Below are 27,289 nucleotides of genomic sequence, written 5' to 3'. Positions count from 1 at the left end.
AAATTACAGCCAGTTTCTAATCTTAAAACATTCTCTCTCAGCTCACTAGACATTTGAACAGTATCTCTTTTAACATATTAGGTACATTTTGGGAGCAGTTCCACTTGTGCTACTGTATTTCTTCTCTTTATGTGCCTTGATGCCTATTCAATGGGCTTGCAAGTTGGGAACAGAGGCCTTTTTCTGTCGATTGCATAGGCACTTACCCTAATAATGTCTGATAACCTTTAACTTCCTATGGTGGCTATAAGGCCACTAAGACCTCTTTCATTTTTTAATGCTGTGTGTGTCAGAGGATAATTTATTAAATGTCATGTCATTTTTTATTTTTCTTTAGTATTTATATTAAGGTATATATGTTCCCTGGAGCATCAAGATTAGTCAGAGAGCATAAAAGCAGCTCATTCGGGTGCCACATCCTCCTACTGGACATCTCCTGCTGAGATGGCATTTTGTCTCCTGGCTTATTCAATTCTTGGTTCTCCATTGGGACTGCCAACAATTGTAGCAATGGTGGGCTCTATCACTGTGACCTTTGGTCAACAAGGAACTGGGCAAAGATCACACCTTTTCCTGCTACACAAGTCCAACAGCAGCAAGCAGGTAATGATTTTCATTTGCTATAAATCTGAGAGTAGTTGTGGTCTCACTTATTCTGTAGCAACCACATTGGCTTTCTGGCACCAGTCTGAGAGTGGAGTTTTGCCTCTGCTCTGAATTCACAACTGTGACCATTAAGCTCTCTATCCTAGTGTCAGTCGCATGAACCCTCTACAAGAGGAGGAAGGCAGATATTTTCTCAGAGCTGTTTTTTGTTTGTTTGCTTGCTTGTTTTTAAACACACCTATTACACTCAGACCCTTAGCTCTTGTATAGTTGCCAAGGTTTGAAATGCTCCCTGGCTGACAGTTCTTATAGGTGCCAGTGAGCTTTAGGACAGATTAGAACATGCCTTCTTGATGAAAAATTGGGGTTTTAGTCCCCTCCCATTACTGTGCTCCCCACAACTGTGTTCCCTTTTCCTCACCCCTACCCCATGCTCCTAATCTTCTCTGTTGTCCCCCCTTTCAGTTTTCTCTGGGTATTGGTTCCCCCAATTGCCCTCTCTCCCAGTTTGTTGCATCCCAGTTTCTCTGCCCCCATTTCTATCCCATAGGGTGTGTGTAGACTGCATCCCTCTGTTGGCAGAGGGATGCAGATTAGGCAGGTTGACATTGCAAATGAGTCAGGGATTTAAATATCCCGCGCCCTGGATGTAGTACTGAGATGGCAGTCACACAGCTAGCCTTTCCTTTGGCTACTGACAGGAAAACAGCTGCAGAAGAGGTGAAAGGAAGGTGGCTGGTCAATATGGGTATGTCTAGACTGTATCCCTCTGTCGCCAGAGAGATGCAGATTAGGCAGGTCGACATTGCAAATGAGGCAGAGATTTAAATATCCCATGCCTAATTTGCATAAAAATGGCCACCGCGTTTTGCCAACTCAGCACTTTGTTAGCAAAAAGTAGCAGTCTAGAGGGGGATCTGTTGAGAAAGAAAGCCTTTTTCGACAGATCCCTTATGCGTCCTGCAAGGAGGTTTACAGGAACTGACGACAGAGGGATGCAGAGTAGACATACCCATATTGACCAGCCACCTTCCTTTCACCTCTTCTGCAGCTGTTTTCCTGTCAGTAGCCAAAGGAAAGACTAGCTGTGTGACTGCCATCTCAGTGCTACATCCAGGGCCGGATTAAGACCTTTAGAGGCCCTAAGTACTGAAAAGATTATGGTGCCCCCCCATATGTAATTCAAAATAAAAACAATACTATACCGTAAAAATCTCATTTTTTTTGGTGTCCCTGCTTTGCTGGTGCCCTAAGCACGTGCTTAGTCTGCCTATTGGGTAATCCAGCCCTGACTACATCAACTGCTGGCAAGGAGAAATAATTGCCGGGCAAACCCAGCTCAATGTATGCAGCTTCACTGGTGTGTGGTATTTCAAAGGAGCCGCAGAAAAGTGAAAGGGTTGGCTGGGAAGGCGCAAATTGCATGCCATTCCAAATGCACTGCTCTGGATAAAATAACTGGCGCCTGCTCACACGAGCTGGCATATCAGGTACCTTGACCTTCTGGGTGTTCTTGAGCCCCTCTTGTTACCACCATGTGTGTGCACCGGATGGGTGTGTGTGTGGGTGGGGGTTATGCCCACCTACAGGCATTGGAGCCTGCTCCCTATCTCTCTCATGTGAGCCAAGTTCTGTGTGTGGCTTGCCCTTTTGTGAGGGTCAGAGCTCCCCTGCCATTCCCTCATGTGAGCAAGGATCGGGTAGGGGAGCAAAGAACAGGCATATTTCATACGTCAGAGGCTTTAAAGCATTTGGGAAGAGGTGGGAATGCTTACTGAGATGAAAGGAGCAGTTCTTGTGTGTCAAAGCTATTGTCTTAGGTTTTATTATTTGCCATGGTGTTTCTCATTCATCTGAGAATATCACTCTGAGATGAATGGGCCCCCTGATACATTTCAAAGACTCCTATGCTGAAGACAGGACAAAAGACCCCCAGATCTGGATGCACCCACAGACGAGAAGAATGCAGGACTTACAGGTACCTCTGCCTTATCCTTCCCACTCCCCATAAGCCCCAGGCTTCCCTCAGTGGCACCCCAATCTCTTTTCTCCCTACCATCATCCCCATTTATGCTCTGCCCCAACCCTCTACCCTTCAGTGCAACCCCAAACTCCTCTCCTCCCTGCTTTTCCATTCCATGACATCCAATAGCCCTTCCTTCCCAGGAATCATTTGCATGTCTAATTTTCTCCCCCAAGGGCTTTGATTACATTTGCGCAGAATAAAATTGCCACCCATGACTCACAAATTGTAGCAACCTTCCTCCACTCAGCCCAAACCTTTTTTTTTAAATCTTAGGTGGAGGCTTGTGATTAATTTATCCGTAGTTATGTTAACTGAAGGCTGAGTTCACAGTCATTAGTCTAAAAAAGATCAGTAATTTATCCAGTCAGATTTTAGAGCACTAGCAAGAGTAAGCTTTAAAGCTTGGTTTCTAGTTCTGAGAAAAAAACATTAGAAACTTTTTTGAAAAATGGTAGTGGTTTTTTTGATTTATAGATTTACAACCTTCATCTCAAATTATTCCAAATTTGGGTCACTAACCTTACCCTGCATCCTCCTGAGGCACTCTGTGTTACAAAAGATTCTAAGTCTGTCAATTCTAGAAGCTTTAGAAAGAAGGATCTTTAAACAGAAGTCATGACATAAATTTAGCTATTGTGCTATTGCAGTACCATCATAATATGAACAACAGGACTTGCTGAGGAAAACAACATTCTGAAGACAGCCTATTTAACTGTTATTGTAAAAGTCACTGCACCCACTGAATGAAGGAAAATATTAAAAGACAATAATAATTGCTGAGCTTTAGCCATTCAATACCATTGGATGGCTTGAAAGCATAGTTTGTTGTAGTCCCAAATTGGTGCAGTGCATTGTTACCTTCTTATCCCTACAGAGATTAATAGAATAGAATAGCAGAGAAACACCACCTTTTCCACTAGAATGATTGGAGAGGGACACAGTATACATGTTGAAAATGCCACAGACAAATAGCCATGTCTACGATAGAAAGTTTTACCAGTAAGAAAGCTGCTAACACTGCTATGTCACTAGAGTATGTTCACATTCAGTTAACTTTGTCAGTACCACACATCTAAATAGAAACATGTTGTATTAACGAAAGATGTGTAGCACTATGAGAGGCATCCCAGTGTTCCTTGCACCATTCTCCTGTTAGCTACCCTCTAACAAATTTTGCTGTGCATTATGAGCTTAACCAGCGCCCTTCTCAGGGCACAGCTACACTGTGGAGGAATGGGGGAGGTTTCGAAGAAGGTATGCAAATTGTGTTCGCATTTGCATATTTTCTAACATTTTTTTTTCTGGAAGAGGATTTTCCAATATTTGGCCTCGTCTACACAGGGCCAAATGTCGAGAAAAACAAACCTCTTTCGGAAGCCCCCTTATTCCTCTTAAAATTAGATGTACAGAGGGGCTTCCGAAAGAGGGTTTTTTTCTGACATTTGGCCCCACGTAGACGGGCCAAATATCGGAAAACCCTCTCCCAGAAAAAAAAAAACAGAGCGCAATTTGCATACCTTCTTCAGAAGCCCCTTCCCCCCGGTATAGCTATATCCCGAGGGAATTGTGAAAGTTTGGGGTCAAGTTCCTACATTTCCCTGTTTCATCCCATTATATTACTCACACCAGTTCTCAATCTCTTTGCCATCTTGCTGACAGAAGCATGGATGCCGTGTAAATCAACAGAGTTGTCTTTTTTATTTTTGAGTCAGGGCAATCGATTCTTCAGTATTTGGGAAATGACAACTGTCACTGCAAATACTGAAAATGAGAACGATAGAGTGAACGATGCAGATGTGAGTCAAAGTTGCCAGATGCTGCTGGTACTATATGATTAGCTGCACACGGAGAAGCAGCAATGGAGGGTTTATGAAATGAGCATCATGTGGTAGGATGGTATTGTAATAGCAACTGTAGAACTTGTGCATGGAAAAGGCCATATTCCTGGAGTTGTGTGTTCAGCTTGCCCCAGACATCTAGTTCAGAGACACCAAAATGAAAGCTGTTGTGACAGTGGAGGAATAGTGGTGATCACTCTTTGAAAGCTAGCAAATCCAGACTGCTGTGGGTAGATTGGTAATTAATTTGATGCTGGAAAATCCATGGTAGAGCAGTTGTCATCCCAGTATGCAAGGCCATCACACATACCTTACTATACAAGATTGTTATGCCAGGTAATATGCAAGAATAATAGATGTGTTCAATTAAATAGGCTTCCTTTGCTGAGGTAGGGCAATAGACAGGACATATTCTGATTCTGACTCCTCACACCTGGCTTCTGAGTATGTAAACAGAAAGTGACACTTTTCTAAAGTTTGCCTGACATTGCAACGTGTCCATGTTCCATCCAAGTTTCTGCATCTCCTCTACAATATCTAACAAATTTATTTCTGCAGGAATTCCACAGCTTTGCTTTCTCTGCTTCTTCACTTCACAGGCTGACATAATCCAGGACTTCTTTCCTAAATCAGTTGCATCATGAGGTTTAGCTGGACTTTTAGCTATCGTTCTACATAGAGCTATACCTACTGGCTTAAAGGTGAGCTAGCAGGAAGAGAAGCTTTTCCAAATCTTGCTGGAAATTTTAAGGGAGAGTGGGGTAAGGATGGATTTCCAGTCACTGTGACGGCTGAACAGCATAGTTAAAAAATTCAACCAAAGCAATCAATGCTGCGGGGCCAGTGACATTAAGACTGGTTGGCTATTTGTACTGGTGCAGGTAAAATAGCACTCACATAAGCACAATAGCATTGGAAGAGTGTCAGCAGAATACTTACATTGCTTGGGGGGTGGTTTAACTTGACTGGCAGAAGTTCAAAATATTCTTGGCAGGACTCAAAACAGTACGGATGTATATCAGGCTGTGCCGATAGAAGGCAAGTTTTATCAATAAAACTTTGCATCATAGACAAGACTTATATATGTTCCTGGGTTGTTGAATTTTATTTTTGAAGTTTAAAGAGGTATTGTGTAGTTAAAAAAGGACCTCATCTTATCTTTTCTCTCCCCATCTATGAGACTATGGAAAAAGTCTTTAACAGTATGATGAAATAAATATAATCCAACCCTATGACAGCAGAAAAGAGTGTATTGGATAGCCATTTTGGCTGGAGGATCAGATCTCCATCAGGGTAACTAGTACCATTTATTTTATGGAATATCTGCAAATTAAAACTATCACCCAGTTTCTGTTATAAGATTTTGGCTTAAATATAGGATACATTCACATACATTTAATTATAAACCCCTCTCGGCATTTACTGTATGTTTGTTCAGCAGAGAGCATGGAAGTTCCAACCTAATTTATCTTTCTAAGTAAGTAAATAAATAAAAAGTGTAGGGCAAAATCTGCTTTCAAGATCAAAAGAGCCTGAAATTGTGGCATCGCAATTCTATATACACTGGTTAAGAAACCAAAAACAGAAAAATAACAGATAAAGCACCAGTTTTCAAGATGTTTATATAGAGAACGAGAAATGTGTCCATTTTTACAGGATGATCTGTGAGTGGCTGTACGCAGAATCTTGTTCTGGAATTAAAATATTTGAGACTAGACCCTCAGCTGCATGTGATAAGGAACCAATGGTGGCTCTAAGACATCTTCTCTTTTCCTTGATTGTGGAGTTGGCCAAGGGATGAACCAATCCCTGATATGCTTCAAAGTAGTCACAGGCAGCGGTCTCAGCTTTATACCACCAGAAGAATCCCCCTGTCTTTTTAGGATTCCCCTTTAACTTTAGGTCAATTTTAAGTCCCCATTGCATTGTAGAGTTGGTGCAAAGGAGTCTCAATCAGAGTCAAGAATCTGATCCTTTAATTCAAATAACTCAAGTTACAACGAAAGAGGGACACATTTTTCTCTTGCTTATGGGTCTGGTTAATTATCTTTCTGTTCTGCTGATTTATAAAGAATGATCATCTCAGAATGAAATAAGAGGGCTTCCACAAAATGTTCTCATTGAGGCTATGCTTACAAAACATGCACCCACATGTTCATGAAATCCCACAGCAAAGGCATGAATGCTTGGGAAGTCCATTCATTTACTTTTTCATTCAATCATACCACCATCTAGCAAACTTACATTAAGGGCACATCTCTGGAAATTATAATACTTCGTTCTTCAAAATACAAGGTAAAATCTTCTTTGTCCAAAGGGCCAGCACAAGGCTCACAAACATATTAAATCCCACTTAAACTTCCAAGGAAGAAGTTTAAATGGGACTAGTGCTCAGGTTTTGCACAGGTCTTTAGCACACAGGTACATTTTACTGATGGTGATTGTACCCATTGTTCCATTTGTGGAAACTGAAGTGAGGGTGAAGACGCTGTTGGTTATCACCTCCTCCTAAACAAAACAAAATAAAACAAAACAAAACAAAACAAAACAAAAAACACACACACACACACACACACACACACAAATATTTGGTGCAATCTGGTGTACTCCAAGGGAAAAAATTGCTCTCCAAAGTATATTAATAAGCCCCACAATTAAACAATTGTTATGGGAGTAATTTAGCAGTATCTCGACAGGCAGGTACATGCCATAAAAGGCAGGGAAGTTACCGCAATCTTGTATTCAAATGATGATTACATTTTAACAACAGACTCTTGTTAACACCCTTGCAACAAATGCTCAAGTTTCTATTTCAATAATATATTAATGACAAACTTTAAAACATCCTAAATTTAAAAACGCTGTTTTTAAGGAAAGGAAGGATCCATGTTTTCTGTGTGTTTCTACAGCCCGTAGCCCAAGACAACCATGATCATGCTTTAGGGATGTTAAAACGGTCAACTGGTAAAACGACAGCGCTTAACTGGTTAACTTAATGTCGATACCGTCATCCAGCCCCGCTGTGGCTAGGATCCCCTCTGTTAGCTGGAAAAGGTCGGTTAACTAGTAAGCATTCCTATCATGCTTGTGATCTCAGTTAAAGAGAGAGTGAATGTGTGTAGCTGAGGATGTAAATATTGCAAGTGAAGGAATTTTGTAAGCTAGAAAGCTATGCAATCACATGAAAGGGATCTGATATTATATAATATAAAGAGAGCCTACATGATGGCCTAGATCTTTTTTGACATTTTTCTTCATGAGTAAGGAGAGACCTGACAACTCATGCACAGATATGCAAACAGCATGATGGCACTGAAGTAATCAACCAGATACTATTTGAAATATTTCCATTCACTCCAACAGAGTCCCTGCAGCTCCAATTTCAAATATGGTTGTTGCTTGTGAGAGCAGAGAGAATAGTTTCTAATGTGTACAACTGTATCTACTCAAAAGTACATTTCTAAATCAAATGAGATGGAAATCCTGTAATTGGCGTAATCATTATTAAGGAGTTAGTGTCTGCTGTAGATCTAAAATGGCATTCTGAACCTATTCAGGGACTTAACCTTGATGTTTATTTTAAAAGAGGAAATGCCACATTTAATTTGTTCCTCTTTACTTAACATTACAGAACACAGGCATTTCTGAGAAATGTATCTGAAGGGTTTTCACTAATAAAACAGTGATGATATTCTGATTTTAATAATGGGAAGAAAGTCATCGCTATTTGAAACTCAGCGAATTAAATTAGTTCTTCTCCTATGGTTCATATCCTCAGGTTAAACTTCGGGCTGTTTTAAGTTTCACAGAGTGAGCATGGAGTCTGAAACCTAAGAGTCTGCCTCAGTATTTAAATATTGCTTTAATAAATCTTGGGATTTTTTTTAATCAAAAGGCAACATGGGAGAAGTAAAGAACATTAAAAATTTTCTCTTCTTTCCTGTTAGTGCTGATATAGAGATAGAGGTCAGTAATATTTTGCCCTTTCAGTCAAACTGACAGAAAGAAGTGATGTGCCAGACAAAGCATATTTTATATTTCCAAGTTGGTACTGCATCAACAGTATAAGAAAATTAAGTGATTTTCTCCCTGCTACTACTTGTATGTGTTAAATAACAGCAATAATAAATATTGTCTTTGAAAGATTTTCCATTCACTGGACTATTCAAATATGAAAAAAGCACTAAAATATTTTTATTTCACTTAATCTAAAACATGATAATAACTGGTAAAAATTATAGTCATTACAAGATAGTAGAGATTCACCTTAGTGATCTTAGATAACCAGAGTACATTAAAATTGCTTTATCATAAGGACTGATGCAGAATAAATCTGATGAAAATGTTATCCTACTGAATTATTTCACTTGCAGCAAATATCTTGCTGTACTATACTATAATATTGTGAAGCATGTATGAGCTACTACATAGGGTCTAATTCTCAGAAACAGCTGCATAATGACTACACTGCCATGAACAATAACAAATTAAGGGCATCTACAGGAGTCCATCTGGGATAGTGAGTACTCCCTTCCTCTTATACAAAGGCAAGACAAATAATTGTAGGACTTTTAACAGTATTATTGCTCTTATGCCTTAGTCCTGGGAAAAGACTGAAATTTATATTCTACTTCATACATTCTAAGTAATATTACAGATATGTACATGAGTGAATTATTTTTTCCTGATGTAGTTATACTCTTAAAATACCTACAATATGGAACTGTTCTATATAAAAATCAAAACAAATTAAATAAAATGTATTATCCCAAAAGCCATTTTATCCAAAGATTTAGAAGAAGAAAGAGTATTGGCTACAGAAACAAAGGTTACAATAAATTTGATTTTCAATGAAGTCCAGAAAGCCATACATCATATTATGCAGTGAACTAGCTAACAGCACAGTCCTCTGCTTGAAATGTTTTATTTCTTCACTGCTGATTTTATTTATAGCTGTAATAACACAACCAATGATTTTTGTATAATACTGTTTTCAAACAAGAGAGTGATTTTTCAGAGCATGTCCTAAATTTAAAAAAGCGGAACACAGAGATTAGAGTAGTGACATAAGGACATCATCACATCCTTCTATGAAAGTTAATAAGTAGCAAGACCTAAAGACCTTCAGAGCATCACTACATATAATAAAGAGAGTGAAATTCATAACACAGGCAGCAACAAAGCATAAGACATACATCCACCCCCACACACAGCATTCTGGGTTAATCTTCTGGTTTTGACCACAGCAGTACAGTCAGCATAGGCAGCAGCAAGAGAAATTCGGAGCTCTTCCATTTTCTCTATATGGGATCTTACAGTAAAGCAGCCTTGGCAGAATTTGACTGTTTAAATATTTTTACCAATTTTGACAAATAATATTAATGTTTATTTTTAATTCTGATTCTACCAAGCCTAATTAAAGAGAAAATGGTAACTGTACTTTTGTCCATAAGCTGAAATTTCACTAGATACATAAAAAAAGACAAAAAATTAACTTCCCTTACCTAACCCCTCCCTCACAACATCCCCTGTTGATTTCCTGTTCTTGAAGTGGAATGTCCTCAAGGTAGCAAATGCAGTCAGCACCCCAATATTTATAAATGCAAAATAATTTAAACAGTATAGGTGATCATCATGTGCAATTGTGGTGCTGTTTAAACTCGTTACCGGCTCTGTTGTCATGACATCAACTCATTTACCTGAAGTAGGATTACTAATATTTCTTACAGTATCATTTATCAATTATATATTTATTTAAAATGCAGTACAATTAAAAGTGCATTTGCAACTAATTACAAAGAGCAAATGGCGTTATTTATGTGTACTACCGATTAACAATACTCACTACAGAAAATGCAAGAATCAGTCAGCAGTCCTAGTGTACTTATTAGACCTTGACTCAAAGAATTTAAGCACAATCTTAACTTTAAGCAAATTGATTTAAGCATGCATTTAAAGTTAAGTACATGCTTAAATGATTTGCTGAACTGATATCTTGATGCTTAAATAATCAAAACCTCTCATTTTCTTTTTAGTCTCTTAAAATATTTATAACACAATCCCTAACAAGATGATGGATACATCATGGCTCTCACGTTCTATTAATTCAATAATAATAAACTAAGTCCAAGATAATACACCTCTTGAGATTTTCAATACTATTAACGCCAATAGTGTAATTAAAATCTCCTGCTTATAACCGACAATCTTATTTCTGTAACTGCATAATTCATAAAACAACCAGATCATAAATATACCAATAGATCACAATCTCCTAATTAAATCAGACTCATGATGACTAACAGATGGTGCTGAAAATAAATCTCTTACATGTACATCATTCACAAAAAGCATATTAGTATATCAATATTCAAGTGATGATAAAAATTCTTTAGCTATCCAGTACGAATGACTGCAGGACCATATAATACAGTGCAGAATCCAGAATCAATTATGCTAGCAACAGAACTCCTATTGACTACAATGGATTCAGGACTCAGTCCATGATGGCCCATAATCTCAGGACCTTGAAGACCTCCAATTTCAATAGGATTTAGAGATGCTCATTAGTTCTCAAGGTTTAGCCTACAGGTTGTGAAACAAAGATAGAAAAGGCATCCTCTTCCATATGGCTTTTCACTATACACAGGTAATTGTATTAGCGAGATTTTTGAAAAGTGTCTGGCGCCCATTAGTTGAACACCCAACTCCCTTATGCCCAGATGGAAAGTAAAGCCATGTAACAGATATGTTGGCATATCTGAATCAGAAATAACTCCTAAATATAATTAACGCAAATGCTAAAATAACCCACCTCTATTACTTGGCTTATGTTCACTAATTATGAACTTAGTCAGAGATGGGGGCTGGGACAGCTATAACCCCATTGGGGCAGCATGGTTTCCGCCATGGCCAGCCACAGGGAGCCACCACCTGGCCAGCATGGCCCCCACCACAGCCAACCCTAAGGAGCTGCTGTCTGGCCAGTGAGGCCCCTGCTGGCTCCTGCAGCTCCCGTCCCCACATCCAGCCCCTTGCTCTGAGCCCCTCTTCATCCCAAACATTGACCCAACACATCCCCAGCTCCCTACCCTAAGCCCCTCCTCAATCCCCCAACCCTGAGTCCTGCATCTCCCACACCGCCGCCTCCTCTCCCTCCTCACCCCCAACCCTGACTCTTGTCTGTGAAGTTATTTCCTGTCAGCGGTATTACTTATTTCATTTTGAAGCTTTCTTCACCATCAGCATTACTGGCATGTGTTCTTCTTCCTTGTATGACAATGCAGGCATGTGGTTTACACAAGCATGTAACAATCTATTAGTAAATTAATGACAGTGACTTCTTAGCATAGATAACAGTTACTACCTTTGTATATGAAGCTTTTCATCTTTGTTCTGCATAATCTGGATTTTTTATTAGCAAATGGTTATGAAGAATGAGTTTTGAACAGTCTTCCTTTCCCCCCATATAGAAGCATTTTTTTCTAGTCCATATTTTCTTTTCAATCTTAGGCTATGTCTACACTGTAGGCTTCTTTCAGAAGAAGCTTTTCCAGAAGAGAGCATCAACATTGCAAAAGTGCATCGAAAAAGCAATCTGCATTTTCGAAAGATAGCATGCGTACTGAATGGATGCTATCTTGCATTTCAGCCAAGTTTACTATGGACAGAGTGGCCACCAGGGCACCTGTGCTTTTTCCTCTTTCCTCTTCTTTCGAAAGAACTCCCTCTTCCCTGTCCATACATGCCTTTTCTTGAAAGAGGTCTTTCAGAAAAAGGATTCTTTCTCATAGAATGAGGATAACCAATGTTGGAAAAACCCCTCTGTTCTTTTGATTTTCTTTCAGAAGAACACAACTGCAATGTGCAGCCGTTTTCCGAAAAAACTCTGTAGTGTAGACATACCCTTAGTCTCTATGACAGTCTCTCAGACTGTTGCTAAAAAGAGAGCTTTGCAACTGGAGACAGAAGTCAAGTGCTTTTAGGAGAGAAAATGAATATTTACATTTTAAACTTTATTGTCCACAGATAATTTCAACATGCCATTGGAGGAGCAATGGAAGGTTTATACATTAGTATTATTGCATAAATTGCTAGTTTCATTCCCTGGAGGCTAGTTTAATTTGCCTCAAGAAGAGAGTTACACTTTAAGGCTGAGTTCAACTTTATTTTATTGTTTGCAAACAAGTTCGGCCGAGGAGCTCAATGCTTAAAGCAGGATCGACCTTGAGCATCGCCTGAGCTGAAAATTTTATAGATTTCACATTCTTTCTGGTCAGCGTGTTGCAACGTGATTGGTTACTGCAAGTTTACTCAGTTCCCTGGCAGAAAGTTTAGCAGCTTTTAAGACATGCGCAATCAGCTAAATGATGTTTCGAGCTTAAGCAATGGAGGGGAAGAAGCACACTTAGTTTTTACTACCGTATCACTCATATCTTTTTCTATTACATTTAAAAACAATGAGAATCATAAATCCTATGAACAATTTTAGTAATATGTCAGTAAATGTAATGCACAGCAGTAAGGAAATTCAGAGTTAAATTCCTAGCTCATTTTTGCACTTAGTTATTTCTAGTCATATCATTCTTTAACAGGATCTTAGGACCAGTGGCAGCCCATAAATACAGGCGACCTAGGCAGTCACCTAGGGCGCCAAGAAAAACAGCCATTGAGGGCTTTGGAGGCAAGGGCGTCGATCGCACATTTCGCCTAGGACGCCAGTTGCCAGCAGCTCATCTAGGGCCGCTCCTAAAGATCATTTAGGACACCTAGTGATCTTTCATAGTGGGGTCATAATTATTAATACATAGACAATGAGATAACTTGGATTTAGTTAATATGCACTCTTGTTCACTTTTACACTGTAATTTCTTTATTTCTGTTTAAGATAGTCCTATAAAACACAAGTAAATAATGTTTGTCCACACATTCGTATGGAGCTGCTGAAGCTTATATTTTTAGGCTACTAGATTGCATTAATTCTAATAATCCATTTCTGGAGTTACTGCAGTTTAATGTAGTAGTAAAAATAAGATATGTTTCATTTTGGTATTATTTAAAACATCCAAAAAAATTTGGATATAATGCACATACAGTTAGCCTCTTCTAGATGAAAAGATGTCTGTTTTCCTGGGCCATACTAGCCCCAGCAGTCTGTGGGGCGGTAGCAGCTCAATAGGAAAACCTGCCCTGGAGGGAGGCCAAGAAAGCAAGCAAGCATGGAAAAAATACAGTTCTGCAGTAAGATGCTATAGAGTTGCTTGTGGCAGAATAGTCAATGTATAGCAAATGAGTTCCCCTTGCTGAAGTGTTTTTGCTAGGATGACAGAGCATATAAGAGAGTTGTCTTCCTACATGCCCCTAGGTTTGGAAGCAGATTTAAATAAAACTCTTCAAAAAGGAGGGCACAAGTTGAGACCTGAATAACTAAAACTACTGTACTAATTTAACTAATTTTGCTACTAAATATCCTGCAGTAAGAGTTTAGTCAGTCATGGACCCAAGGACTATTTAAAAGTAAGAACCAAGATTTCCCTTTACCTCTAGTTCCATTATTCCACCAAGTGACTAAGAATTTAAATGAATTAATTTAACTGAAAACACAGTATGTCCTGAAATTTACAAGTTCCGGATCTGTTAGATTATGAAGTGTGGAGAAGCTCTACAGTCAAAGACTGCTCAAAAGGAAACACCAGACCATCAGCAAGTCATTACTAGGTAGCTGTTAGCTCAGAGGCAGCCACTGTAAACAGCAGGCTATTAATTGCTATGCAATCTGGGCAGGGAGGAGAAAGCTTTGTGCATTGTCCCCTCCCTTTAGCAAAATCCCTCAGCTCTCATTAGCCAGTTTCTGGCCAATAGGAGATGAGAAATTTTGCTAAAGGCACAGGCAGCGAATGAAGCCTCCTCTCTCCCTCACGCCTCTCTCCCCTCTCACTCCCTCCCTCCCTGTGCTAGAGCAGAGCCAAGTGGAGCTTCCCACCCAGCATCCACGGAGGCTCAAGTTCCTGCAGAGCTTCTTCGCTGGGAGCCCCTGGATAAGTGCCTCCCAGCCAGACCCTGTCTCTGGCACCCCATCCACTCTTTTCCCCCAACTCCCTGCCCCGTGCCACCATCCAAATCCTCTGGATCCCCTCTCCTCACCTCCTCCAGATTACAACACCCTCCCAAACCTTGCACTCCCTTCTACACCCCTCCCCCAGGCCAGAATCCTTTCCAGCACCCATACTCCTCCCAGACCCTGCACCCAATTCCTCTTCCCCCAGATCTTAGCCCCCTCCTTCATGCAAACTCCCTCTCAAACTCCACACCCTCCCCTGCACCCCAGTCCTCTATCCCAAGCTCCTTTCCACACCTGCCGCCCCAGACTCCACACCCCCTCCATAGAAGTGCGACCCTTGACTACTTACCAAAGTCTTAGAGTGGCTCCCCCTTTATAAATTATTGCCCACCTCTGTGTTAGCTCAACCACTATGGCTAATCACAACAGCAGGAGCATCACAAACAGAAGAAAAGTTCTAGCCTGAACCAAATCATTTAGGGCTTTATAGATCAAACCCAATGTTGTAACTGCAGTAGTCCAGTGTCACGAGATCAATATCTAGTTTCTCATCTGAGAAGAATAGCTATCTTCTGCTGACATTGAAAGAGGCTATACAGACACTTATCAGCGTATCCAGGTGCAGTAAAAGACCCGCAAAGAGACTGACCAGAGATTGTTACTGCTTCAAAGCAAAATTCAAGAGCCATCTCTTTTCAAAAGCTTTCCCTCAAAAACATGCACGGATAAGGATATACTTAGTTGAAGGGCATGCAGAAATACTCTAGTGCTTTAACCAACATACATTCATAAAAAAGCACATTAATTTCATTTCAGATATCCTTGTCAAAATCACATAATCAAGCCTAATAAAATCACAAAGATGTTACATTTGCTGAAGCTATATTTTCACAATCAGAAGATCTAATATTCCAGACAAGGAGGACCAAATAACAGTGTAACAGTACCGCACAGTTAAAACAGAAGTTATCTGTTCTCATCAGTTTTAAGTATTAGATATTATATGCACACATACACATTTTAAAAACATTTATTTTCTCTAGAACTACATAGAATTCATACACTCTGAACACTAATAAGTAACTTCCGTTGAAATCATATACTTTGCTTATAAGTACAACCAGCCAACTCTAAACATGAGAACACAAACCTAAAACATAATTTCTGCCTGTTTGGAAATATGATTGTAATGATCTTAAAGTAGGTGTATTTGTGCCAATGTTACTTTGCCTTCACATCTGTCTAATTTTGGGGAAACAATGTTAAAATTCAACATTTTAATTTGTAATACTTATGATTTCTCAAAAGAATTTAATTGTTAATCACTAATTATACAAGTAACATCCATGCTGTTAAAACCCTCCAGGACAGGGTTAGTCTTGTAACATCACTAATGTTTGATACAATAATCTGTTGAATTTTAACAAATATGTCAAATCTAATACACCAGAAAGGGAGGACAAATCCTTAACCATCCTCCCTGTTGATAGCAAGTGTTCTCTGAAACTTCAGCTAGGATAGATAGATAGATAGATAGATAGATAGATAGATAGATAGATAGATAGATAGATAGATAGATAGATAGATAGATATACTTACACTGAACTCACAAAAATCAATGCTATCAAGACTTTTGCTTCTGTGTATTCTCCCTTTTATTCTTCTTAAAGAAGGTTTTCCTTGACTCACACTACATGTAGCACCATTTGGATTTTCAGATGATGGAGTTACCCTGCCAAATAAAAACAATTATGTATAAGATTTTCAGAAATCTCAAACACTTGTTAAAATGAAGACACACTATAACAAAGAGTATAAATCTAAACAAGTGATGAATCTCATTAGAAGACCAAGTTGAAACCATAGAAGCACCACACACATTATCAATGCTAGACAATAATTGTAAAGTTTTTAGTTGCCAACATGATGGATTTCATAGAAATACTTATACTTCATAGAGGAATACATTTTATTAAATGCTGTTAGAAGAATTAAACGGATCTTAATAGAATTAATTTTTCTAACAATTCTGAGGAAAAGTCGACCCTCCCAGTAACTTTGAGGACAGATTACCACCTGTATGTGTGCATGCCTTAGTTTTTCTTACATTTTCCATGTTGTGACTCTGTCTCTACTAATGGATTTTGAAATTAATAGGATCTATTAGATTATAAAGGTAATAAACTAGGGAAATACACTTGAGGTACACTTACAAAGTTAATTAACATGTAATCTAAACTAAATCTGCAACTACAGTACTATGAATAAGTGATTCAAATTTAAAATTGCTTGTTGGGAGCTGCTAGTGACTTTAAGCTATCTTGCTTAACAGTTAGCCAAATGTGTTGAATTCTATGTGAAGTCAAATTTTGAAATGGAAGATAAGCCACTAGTATAACTGACAAAGTTTTGGGAAAGAAATTAAAAGACATAATCAGAAATGAACCAAAAAAGGAAAAGAGCATTTTGATATCTCGGATAATCAGCGACAAAGTGTATGAAATAATATCTTTTATTGGATCGACTTATTTTTAAGGTACCCAGAGCTTTTCGATCTACAACATTAAAAACACCGTTAACATGAAAATTCATATTATTTTTTTCCCCAATAATAGTTATAAATAGCATCTAAGATTAATATAGCTACAAACATTTTCAATTACTTTTTCCATTTGACATCACTTTGGACAGCCAGTTTGTTGTTTTCCCTGTACAGTTAAGATCCCTGTTCAGAAAAAACACTTTTGTTTGCTTAACTTTTACTTAGTTTGTTTGGAGTCAATGTATTTATTATGTGCTGAAGTGCTTTGTTCAGGAGGGAAATTGGGGGGAAAAGAGGTAGTTCTTTTTCAAGCTTCACATATGAAAATGAGATGCTGCAGTGATCACAATAGATTGTGCTGATGTTCAAAATAGGATTGGCTCCAGGGGAGTGCTTGATCTTGGCTCCCCATTAGTTGGGGAAAAAAATAAACCCATAGGCTCTTCCTGGCTTTTGATGCTGGACTTCTTCTTGATGGGAATGGAAGGGGAAGGAAACAAATTCATGCCCAGGATAGAGAGGCATTTGTTTTGTGAGAAGAGAGAAGTAATTGCAAACAAACAAACAAAACCCTGATATGTGATCCTTTCAATTTTCCTATCTGTTACATCGTTTAAAATAGTTGTAAATATTACTGAGAGTTATGTGTAGTTGTTTGACACACAGAATTTATTACATACAGGGTATTGTTATTGACCTTGAAAATGTAAAGGGTTTTTCTTTATTATTATTTTAGTATTGTTAGTTGGAGGAGACTGCAGAACCAAGCTGGAGGCATGAGTGTGTTAGATGAGTTTACATGTTTCTGCCTCAAGGTAAAATAGTTATAATTTGTTATTGTAAGGGTAGCTAATAATTTTCATGTTCACCTGAGAGAAGTCAATTTAACATTGGATACTGTTGTCTTACTTTCCTCCTTCTTTCTATCACGTTAAAATATGTAAAGTGGGTGATGCACACTATTTATTTTTATTTTGGGATCTAGCTTATATTTTAAAAGCACTTGTGCTAGGTCCCTTTGCTATAAATTTAAATTACTATCAATTCAATTTTTTTTAATCCACTGGCTGCAATACTGCCTTTCTCAAAACACATCCTATTGCAGCCCCACTAGTAAGAGAAGAAGAATCCATTCATACTTTAAACATTTATAGCTAATAAACATAATACAAGTTAATGGGGGGGTTGCCTCTAGGGATATAAAATCCTGATGAATTAGTTAACCTGTTAAACATTACGTTTAACCAGTTAACTAATTAAATGGGGGAGGGCTGGAACGGCCAATGTACCACAGGCAGAGGCTCCTCCAGCCCTGCTGCTTCCATCTACACACTAGGCTGCCAGTTCCCACACAGGCTGGGAGTCAGTAGCCTTGCTCAGGGCAGAAGTGGCAGCTGGTTGGGGAAAAGCTGTCGTGTGGGCTGAAAAGTCGGTTCCCCCCAGCACCGGTTCCACAATGCTACCTGCCCTCTCGTCTCCTCGCCCCCCCATGCTGCTGCCTCTACCAGGAGCAGCAGCAGAGTGGGGAGGCAGGGGAGGCTGTTGGGAAGCAGCCTCTGTCTGTGGCAGGCCCAAGCTCCCTGTGCACAGAGGCTTCTCTGTCTCCCACGGTGGCTCAGGCTGGCTGCGGACAGAGACTGGTCTGCAGCAGCATACTCATCCGTGGGGTCTGCCTGAAGGAGGCAGAGCAGCCTCTGTCCGCAGGGAGCTTGGACACCCCTGCAGGCCCGGGGTGCTGCCAGAGACCCACCTCTGTCTGCAGCCAGCCTGGGCCAGTGTGGACAAAAGGCTGCTTCACTTCAGCCTCCCTCGTCCCCTTCCTCTTGCAGCCTCTGTCCGCGGGGAGCTTTTTAAACTGGCTCCCCAAATGGACCCCTCACGGACTGGCTTCTGATACAGAAGCAGCAGTACGGAATGGCAGGGGGCTCCCTGGGAGTGGGGCCAGAGTGCACTGGCTGTCGGCCTCGCTCCTTGAGACTATAGAATACTCGTGTAACCGATAAGAATTCATGTGGTTACATGACTGTTCAGTTACCCAATATCTAATATCCCTACAGTCAAGGTAGTGAAGTCCACCCTAAAGCCTTAGCTGAAAAGTAGCTGGCTTTTAGCTCATGTAATAGAGGCACATGGCTTTAGCCCCTAAGTTCACTGGTGAAATCCTCCTGACAATGACAAACTCTATACTAGGAAAGCAAACAAATACATTAGGGTATGTCTACACTAGCACCCTAGTTCGAACTAGGGTGGTAATGTAGGCAACCAGAGTTGCAAATGAAGCCCGGGATTTGAATTTCCCGGGCTTCATTTGCATAAAGCCAGGCGCCGCCATTTTTAAATGTCCGCTAGTGCGGACTCCGTGCCGCGCGGCTACACGCTGCACGGACTAGGTAATTCGGACTAGGTTTCCTAGGAGGAGGAGTAACGGTAGTTCAGACTAGGAAGCCTAGTTCGAACTACCTAGTCCGTGCCGCGTGTAGCTGCGCGGCACGGAGTCCGCACTAGCGGACATTTAAAAATGGCAGCACCCGGAAGCCCGGGAAATTCAAATCCAGGGCTTCATTTGCAACTCCGGTTGCCTACATTACCACCCTAGTTCAAACTAGGGTGGTAGTGTAGACATACCCTTATTTATTCCCTGCCTTTAAACACATTTATATCTGGCAAATGGAATTTATCATAAACTAAAGAAGGGGGGAATTTATGTTACTTTTTTGTTAAAAAATGTGTAGTACGTTAGTGAACGGCTACTTTAAAGACTCTTATGTTGGGGCCTGAAGATGGAATTTTCAAAGCAGTCTGGTGGATTTAGACACTTTAGAAATAGTCAAGATTTTAAAAAATCACTAGTAATTTTAGGTGCCCAGTCTGAGACATCTTGAACACACCTGATTTTCAGAGATTGTGAGCTTGGGACTTCCCAAAAATCAGGCCCTTTTAGTGAGGCTCAGTTTGGGCACCCTAAAAGGTATGTCTACACTTCAAGACAAAGCCAAATTAAGATACGCAACTTCAGCTACATTAATTGCCTAGATGAAATCAAAGTAGCTTAACTCGGCTATTGGTGCCGTCTACACTGCAGGAAGTCGAAGGAAGAACACTCTTCCTTTGACTTCCCTTACTCCTTGTGAAAGCAGGGATACTGGCATTAACTGGAGTGCCCCTCTCACTTCGAATTGGCTGTCTTAACTAGACTGCTAATTCGAACCCTGGAAGATCGACGATGGCAGCTTCGATCTTCTTCTGTGGTATAGACGTACCATATCATAGCTTTCAGAAAAGTCCACAAAATTTAGGAGCATTTTTGCAAGCTGCAAGAACAAAAATAATGTAGATAAAAGTTTGATTTGTTGACAACATCCAATACAAGAATAAACATGGTTATTAAATATTATATACTAAAACATATACACTAAAATTTGCATTACTATTTAGTTTCTTGCTAGTGCAAAAAAAGTTAAAAAAATTCTTTGTCTCAGATAAATTTTGACTGAAACAAACTGGAATAATTTCAAAATCTGTTCTATTCAGGTCAGCTAGGTTTAATAGTATTTCAAAATTTAATACAATTTCCAAGGCAGCTCTTTTACATTCTTCCTATTTAACTAATGTTACAGACTTTGAATGGCCCACTCAAGCTTACTTTCTAGTGGGAATGTTCTGCAATGTGCGTGACTGGAGTAATTACAGAATTTCAGTACAATACCTGTATTCAAGTACAAATTTAATCTTATAAATAAAACTGCTGACTACTGTTGTTGCGAACTCCATCACACATTTGCCATAACACCACATGAATCCTTCAGTAAAGACTAATAACATTTATTAGTCAGGCATTATGTAGGCGGCTGCTGCTGTGCAAACTTCCTCCTATATATGCCATAACACCACATGCATCCTTCAATAAAGCTTTGACCTTGCTCTGCGAGACGTTGAACAACTTCACTGTTATTTCTCTTCCTGGTGGCTACCGTTCACACAGAACAGTGTGGAATAAAGACATTTATATTTTCCCATTTTGTGTATATTTCTATTGCTATTCCTCTGAAAAGTGGGATTTAAAGTCACTACATTTACTGATCAGCTGAAGGTTACAGAGTAACAGAATATTTTCACAATAAGCAACGCCGGAACAGAAAAAAAATTAAAAATTCAAAATCTTTAAGTTGATAGGACTTGTATCTGTTTTCTGACTATAGTATCGGTACTTGAAACTTTAGTAGTTTGACATTGGAAGCCAAGCATCTCCAATGCTAAAAAAAAAAAGTGATGATGTTAGTAGGACTTAGACGAACATGATCAGTGTAACTAGTGATGTCAACAAAAGACAGGAAAGGCTAACATTCATTGATCACACTGAGAAGACTTGAAAGACATTCCACATTAGTACATGTTTTTAAATGGTGACTTGATAGGGCCAATCTGATTTTCATGAATTAAAGACTAATAACATTTATTAGAGCCAGGCATTGTGCAGACAGCTGCTTCTGTGCAAACTTCCGCACACATTTGCCATAACACCACATGCATCCTTTAATAAAGATTTCATCTTGCCCTGAAAGATGTTAAATGTTGTAATACAGCAAAGCACTTATGCATGTTCTTCATTTTAAACATGTGGATAGCTCCCCATTGACTTCAAATCATACTACAGTGCTTGAAGTTAAGCAAGTGGTGCTTAAGTGTTATGCTGGATTGGGACCAGAATGTTCTGCTCTGTGCATTATCAAGCTCTAAATTAATAATTAAATCGGTTTTTCAAATAACTTGTTAATAATAGCCCCAAACAGAGGAGGGCTACGTCTACACTGGCATGATTTTCCGAAAATGCTTTTAACGGAAAAGTTTTCCGTTAAAAGCATTTTCGGAAAAGCACGTCTAGATTGGCAGGATGCTTTTCCGCAAAAGCACTTTTTGCGGAAAAGCATCCTTGGCCAATCTAGACGCGGTTTTCCGCAAAAAAAAGCCCCGATCACCATTTTCGCGATCGGGGCTTTTTTGCGGAAAAGAAATCTCTGCTGTCTACACTGGCCCTTTTGCACAAAAGTCTTTCGGAAAAAGACTTTTGCCCGAACGGGAGCAGCATAGTTTTTCCCGCAAAAGCACTGACAATCTTACATGAGATCGTCAGTGCTTTTGCGGACATTCAAGCGGCCAGTGTAGACAGCTGGCAAGTTTTTCCGCAAAAGTAGATGATTTTGCGGGAAAACTTGCCAGTCTAGACACATCCGGGAGGAAATGATCTATTGGAAACTGTGTATCTGCAATTTCTTGAGTCTGATACATTACATATTTTCTATAAACTGTGGGCTACCTTAGACAATCCCCAAACATGTACAAGAGTCTCATATTTACACTATTCATCTCTCTCTCAGGCTATTTCTACACTAGGTGATTCTTTTGAATTTACTAAGTTTAACTTCTGGCCATCCAATTTTACAAATTCGAAGTTGTGTGTCCTCACTATGGGGAAGAATCTAATGTAGTCTGAGGTAGCGTGTCCACATTAACAGAGCCTGCTTCAGACACAGAGCCCCGGGAAGCACTTTGGGGAACTGTGGGAGGCCTAATTAGTTTGAATTAGTGGCAACAGAGTGTCTGTACTTACATTATTTTGGACTTACAAGTTCAGGAATAGCATTATTCCTCGTGAAAAGCAAGACTACAAAAGTTGAATTCCATGGCCCCTTACTCCGGAATAACAAGCTTGATAGTGTGGACGCATCACTTAGAAAATCAACCTTGGGGGGCTAATTTCAGAGTAAGGTCATAGTGTAGACCAGGCCTTTATGATTGCCATAATAATCTCAATACTATCGACAGAATCTTATATCTTGTTTTCTGAACCTTCTCACAAAGGGTTCATTTCTGCACCATTGAAGTCAACAGAAGTTCCACTGCTTTTAGAATTCTCACAGACTGTGATTTATTTCTCTCACTAAAATCTTGTCCTGATTTCACATATATTTCTTATAAAACTTGTTTCTCCATTGAAAGTCTTTTAAAGTTTAGACCAGTGATTCCCAACCTTTTTCCTATGGAAGAAGCCCTAAAATAATTTTTCATATCCCGGGGAACCCCTTTGAAAACGTTTGCTTGGCCAGAAAAAGTTGACAGTGGGGAGCGCAATTCAATTACTGCTAAATTATTGTCAAGAAAATTTATTTGTAAAGAGCTGTTATATATAATGTCAGCTTACATTGTAAGGAAAAAAATTATTTATTTATTCCACGATTTCTCGCGGAACCTCTGACAATGGTCTGTGGAACCTCAGGGTTCCACGGAACCCTGGTTGGGAAACACTGGTCTAGACATTAAAACCTTACTCCCAGTTTGGTAGGAAATTACATGTATTAATTGCATGACTTAGCTCTTTTACAAAACATTTTACTTGCAGGTATTTAGATTTCAGTAAATATTTACTTTGGCCTATTGTTTTAAGATTTTTACATGTCAATAGTTTATTTTCCTTAAGTAATTTTGCAGCTGGGTTAATTCATACTGTACTCTATCTTAAAAAACACCCAACTATCTGCTGACATTGACAGTAAAAATCCTGGATTGTCTTACCAAGGTTAAATAGACTGACAATTTTCTGGGTGTGATTACCACATCTCAAATTCTTACTTCTGTTTTTTAACAGCTGCTATAGCCACGGTTCAATGTCAATATAAAGGATTCACAATTCTTCAAATCTACAATCCTATTGCAAATTTGAAAACAGTAGTTCTGCTGGGAAGTTCTTAAAAGTTCACATTTGCAACCATAATTTAAGTGTGCTGTAGCAAATAATAGTTTATTTTATAGAAAGTGTATATCATGCTCATAAAATGTGCCAGCTGACAACTTGAGAAGTAAAGGCTTCTATTCACGAACCAGGTGAAACACAGTACTGCAAACTTCCCACACTGCCTCAGACCTGACCTACACAGAGGGACCTCTCTTAGGAAAGAGATTAGTAAATTTTTAGCCTCTTTGCTAATTACTGCCAATTATGATGGTAGTTTTGCAACATGGGAATAAGACTGAGACCATCCGACTCACTTAATATATAGCCTATAGAATAGGTATCAGATGGAAAAAGCTGACAGACAATGGTAACATAGATTGGGTTTGAACTGACAACCTAGGGAATCAAAGCTTCTATAGCTGATTTCCCATCCCATTAGAGAGCCAACATCCATCTTTTTTTGTTTTGATCTTGTTCTGTGAAACACAAAAAGCACAGCTATAGGACTTACAATTTTTTATGAGGGGGGGAGTGGGAGGAAATTAGAGTGGCAGATGCTCGATAAAGGAATAAACAATTGCTGCTACCTTTTTCATTTTCATTCAGTAGGATTCAGGTGGATTATCTCCACCAACTAAAGATAAATATTTTAAATCTTTTTTATAAAATGATTCATTTTGCTTGCTCTTACAGTATGTACTAACATATAAAACAACTTTTGAACCTGACTGGGCAAAAAGAATACTGAAATTCTTACTTTGATAAACGAAGACTATGCTACCTTTTGATCATATTAAAGGTGATTTATACATTCTCTTTTTGTACACCAGGCTAGAGACTATTGATATATGGTAATGGAATGTACTTTTTGCAATATATTGCATTGATTTACATAATAAAATTAATATATTTATTTCACAAAAATTAAGCTTTATATAACATATGATTTGAAAAAAATGACAATACAATCTTAAGTACAAATATATCCCTTAGGAACACTTTTAAATGTAGTGTAAATTACTATTTCAACCCCGACACATAGCCACACAGACAGTCTCATATGGAACTCACTCAGGATCCTAGTGCAAAGTTGAAACCTACATTACTATGTTGCATGCTGATGGGGAGATAAGAATTTGAAGAAATAATCAAAAGATGTAGAATATAAAGATTTAAGTAACTGGCATGAATTCTTACATAGAAAAAAAATCATGATCCTTTGACCCAGACCATCAACAACTCAACTCCTCACACAAATATGACATTGATGAACAGCATACTTTTCCTTCAACAAACATTTGTTCTTCATTCAGGACCTACTATAGTGTCTTGCTTGTCTCTCTGAAAGTAGGGAAATTTCTCCATAAAACTAGGAAATATGGGTTGATTTTATTCTCACTGAAGAAAATGGAAGTATACAATACTGTATACTATATGCACTGTCAGCAAAGTAAAAAGGAATAGCATTGACAAGAGAAGAGTATAGGTAGTTGCACTTTATCTTTCTGACATAATCAAACCCAAGCCACTATATATAGTGTAAAAGATAACCATGTGTAAGTATATTTTTTTAAGGAAAATATCTGATTTTGTATGTTACACTTAACAAGAATATGTTTTTGCCAAATTAAGTTACTAAAATAATTTTATTTTCTGTAAACATTATAATAAGTTTATGCTAGAAATATTATTAGTTTTATATGTGAAAGCATAATTTATATACTCTGCGACTTTTTAAAATGCCAGAAAGCTAAATTAGTTTTTTAAATTTTACACTTTCTGCAGTATGAAGTAAAATGATAAACTATGAAAAAATATATCAATGTGTGCTTTGGAAAACAGTTGTTAAAGAAAACTTGAACCACGTAAAATGTTAGTTTAATGAAGTTGGCCTATAGAAATGTTACTATGCTTCCCAGTTTTACCTCATTCCTTGACATTGTCTGTTCTGGATGATCATGTGAGAATAAAGGACAAAATAAAATAATGCCAAGATCCATAGTCACTATAGTATATGTATTGCTGTCATGAGAGGCTGTTCATGAAAACAATTCATTTTGAAGCTACTTTATTGTTAAACAGTATGTCTTAGCACTTCCTTCTCAGACATTTTACACTTTCACCGTGACCCAGGGCCATGATGATAGGAAACCATAAGAACATTGCTGCTCACATCTCAACTTAAATCTTACAAAGATTTTTTTCTTAAGGTACAAATTTAATTCAAGATCCAAGGTATTTTTTTCTTAGAAAATTTGGCTTTTCAGTTAGGTAGATTTTCTTCTTAACATTATTTTTTCTGATGATATGCATCCTGCTGCTTCAATCATGCTAACAGTGGTCCTTTACAAGACAAAGAGTAACTGGGTATTGCAATGCTTTATGCTTCCTGGTGTCCTACTCACCCACATTGCAGTTTTACAGTGCTCTATTTTTTTCTTAACATACTGTCAGTTCACCTAGAAAACAATTCTAGTTCACCAATCAGTAAGCCCAAAAACCACTGGAAATGTGTCAAAAGAAAAATAAGTATATTTTAAAATTAAAAGTATAATATTATATTTAGATACTGCATGTCCCTTTTTGAGATTCACACTTGCCAAGAAAAATAAAGGGCTGACATTTGGAAGTGAAGCTTTATTCCTACTACGGATCAAAGAAGCAAATATCAAACAATCATTGGGAATATAGGATCAGACTGCCATGCCTATGATATGCGGTGTTGTTGTCGCCTATAATAGACCTTCCTTGTAATTACCCCTGCACCTTTCCGAAGGAGCTGCCATTATTTTGACAAATGTTTGTTGTTTCTTTCTGAAAACACTTCTGAGAGTGCGAATCACACTGCTGGCCCAGGGAGAGGCCGGCGGCTGGGAGCTCCTTAAGCCAAGGCGTTTTCCTGAGAGGAGGCTGCAGCGGGCGAGCGGGCAGCTCCCCCAGCACGAGGCTGAGCACAGGGGCTGATCTGCCCGAACCCGCTCGGCGCACGATTCGCCGCGACCTGCGCCCGGGGCTTCCCGTGACACATTCCGGGCCCTGCAATACGTGTCGGTTTGTCCCCACGGACCCCCAATGTGGGCAGCGCCGCGCGCCCGGTCCGGCACGAGCCCTTCCCCTCCGCCCGGCCCCACTCACCACAGCTTCCTCTTCAGGGGCATCAGGCTGCCCCGGTTGGAGGCGGTCACCCCTATGGCCATCTGCAGCACCGTCAGGTATTTCTGGTACTTCATCGCGCCGCCCCCCCGCGGGCCCGCCGCCGGCAGAGCCTCTCCAGCCGCTGCATGCAACCAGCAAAGCGCTCTCCCCGGCATCTGCCGCCCTGCGCCGCCGCCCGCCGCGCTGCCTCTTCCCGCCTCCGCCCGCCGCCCGCCGCGCTCCCCAGCTCCCTCTGCTCTGCCGCGCCTCCCCGCGCTGCCCCCCGCCCCCGCCGGGGGTCACGCCCTGCCCGCTCACCTGGCCGTCTCGCCCGGCCGCCTCCCCTCCCCCC

At 39.5% G+C, this 27,289-nt stretch overlaps 1 protein-coding gene across 2 annotated transcripts in view; it reads right to left on the bottom strand.

Annotated features, from left to right (window-relative positions):
* The window catches only part of TJP1 (tight junction protein 1), a 296,617-nt gene extending 269,540 nt beyond the window's left edge, over nt 1-27,077 (bottom strand). The window contains exons 1-2 of one of the 2 annotated variants that reach the window (XM_075897723.2): nt 26,938-27,077; nt 16,130-16,262 (exon numbers count right to left, since the gene is read on the bottom strand). In XM_075897723.2, the coding sequence (XP_075753838.1) occupies nt 16,130-16,262; nt 26,938-27,032 (228 nt within the window). In that variant the 5' untranslated portion in view covers nt 27,033-27,077. Of the gene's footprint in view, nt 1-16,129; nt 16,263-26,937 lie in introns of those variants that run through there. The other variant, XM_075897725.2, reaches the window with a different exon arrangement.
* Nucleotides 27,078-27,289: the final 212 nt, after the last annotated feature.

This window comes from Pelodiscus sinensis, chromosome 14, assembly GCF_052426305.1.
Source record: "Pelodiscus sinensis isolate ZL-2025 chromosome 14, ASM5242630v1, whole genome shotgun sequence".
Lineage (NCBI taxonomy): Eukaryota > Metazoa > Chordata > Testudines > Trionychidae > Pelodiscus > Pelodiscus sinensis.
This window is presented reverse-complemented; position numbering and strand designations above follow the sequence as displayed.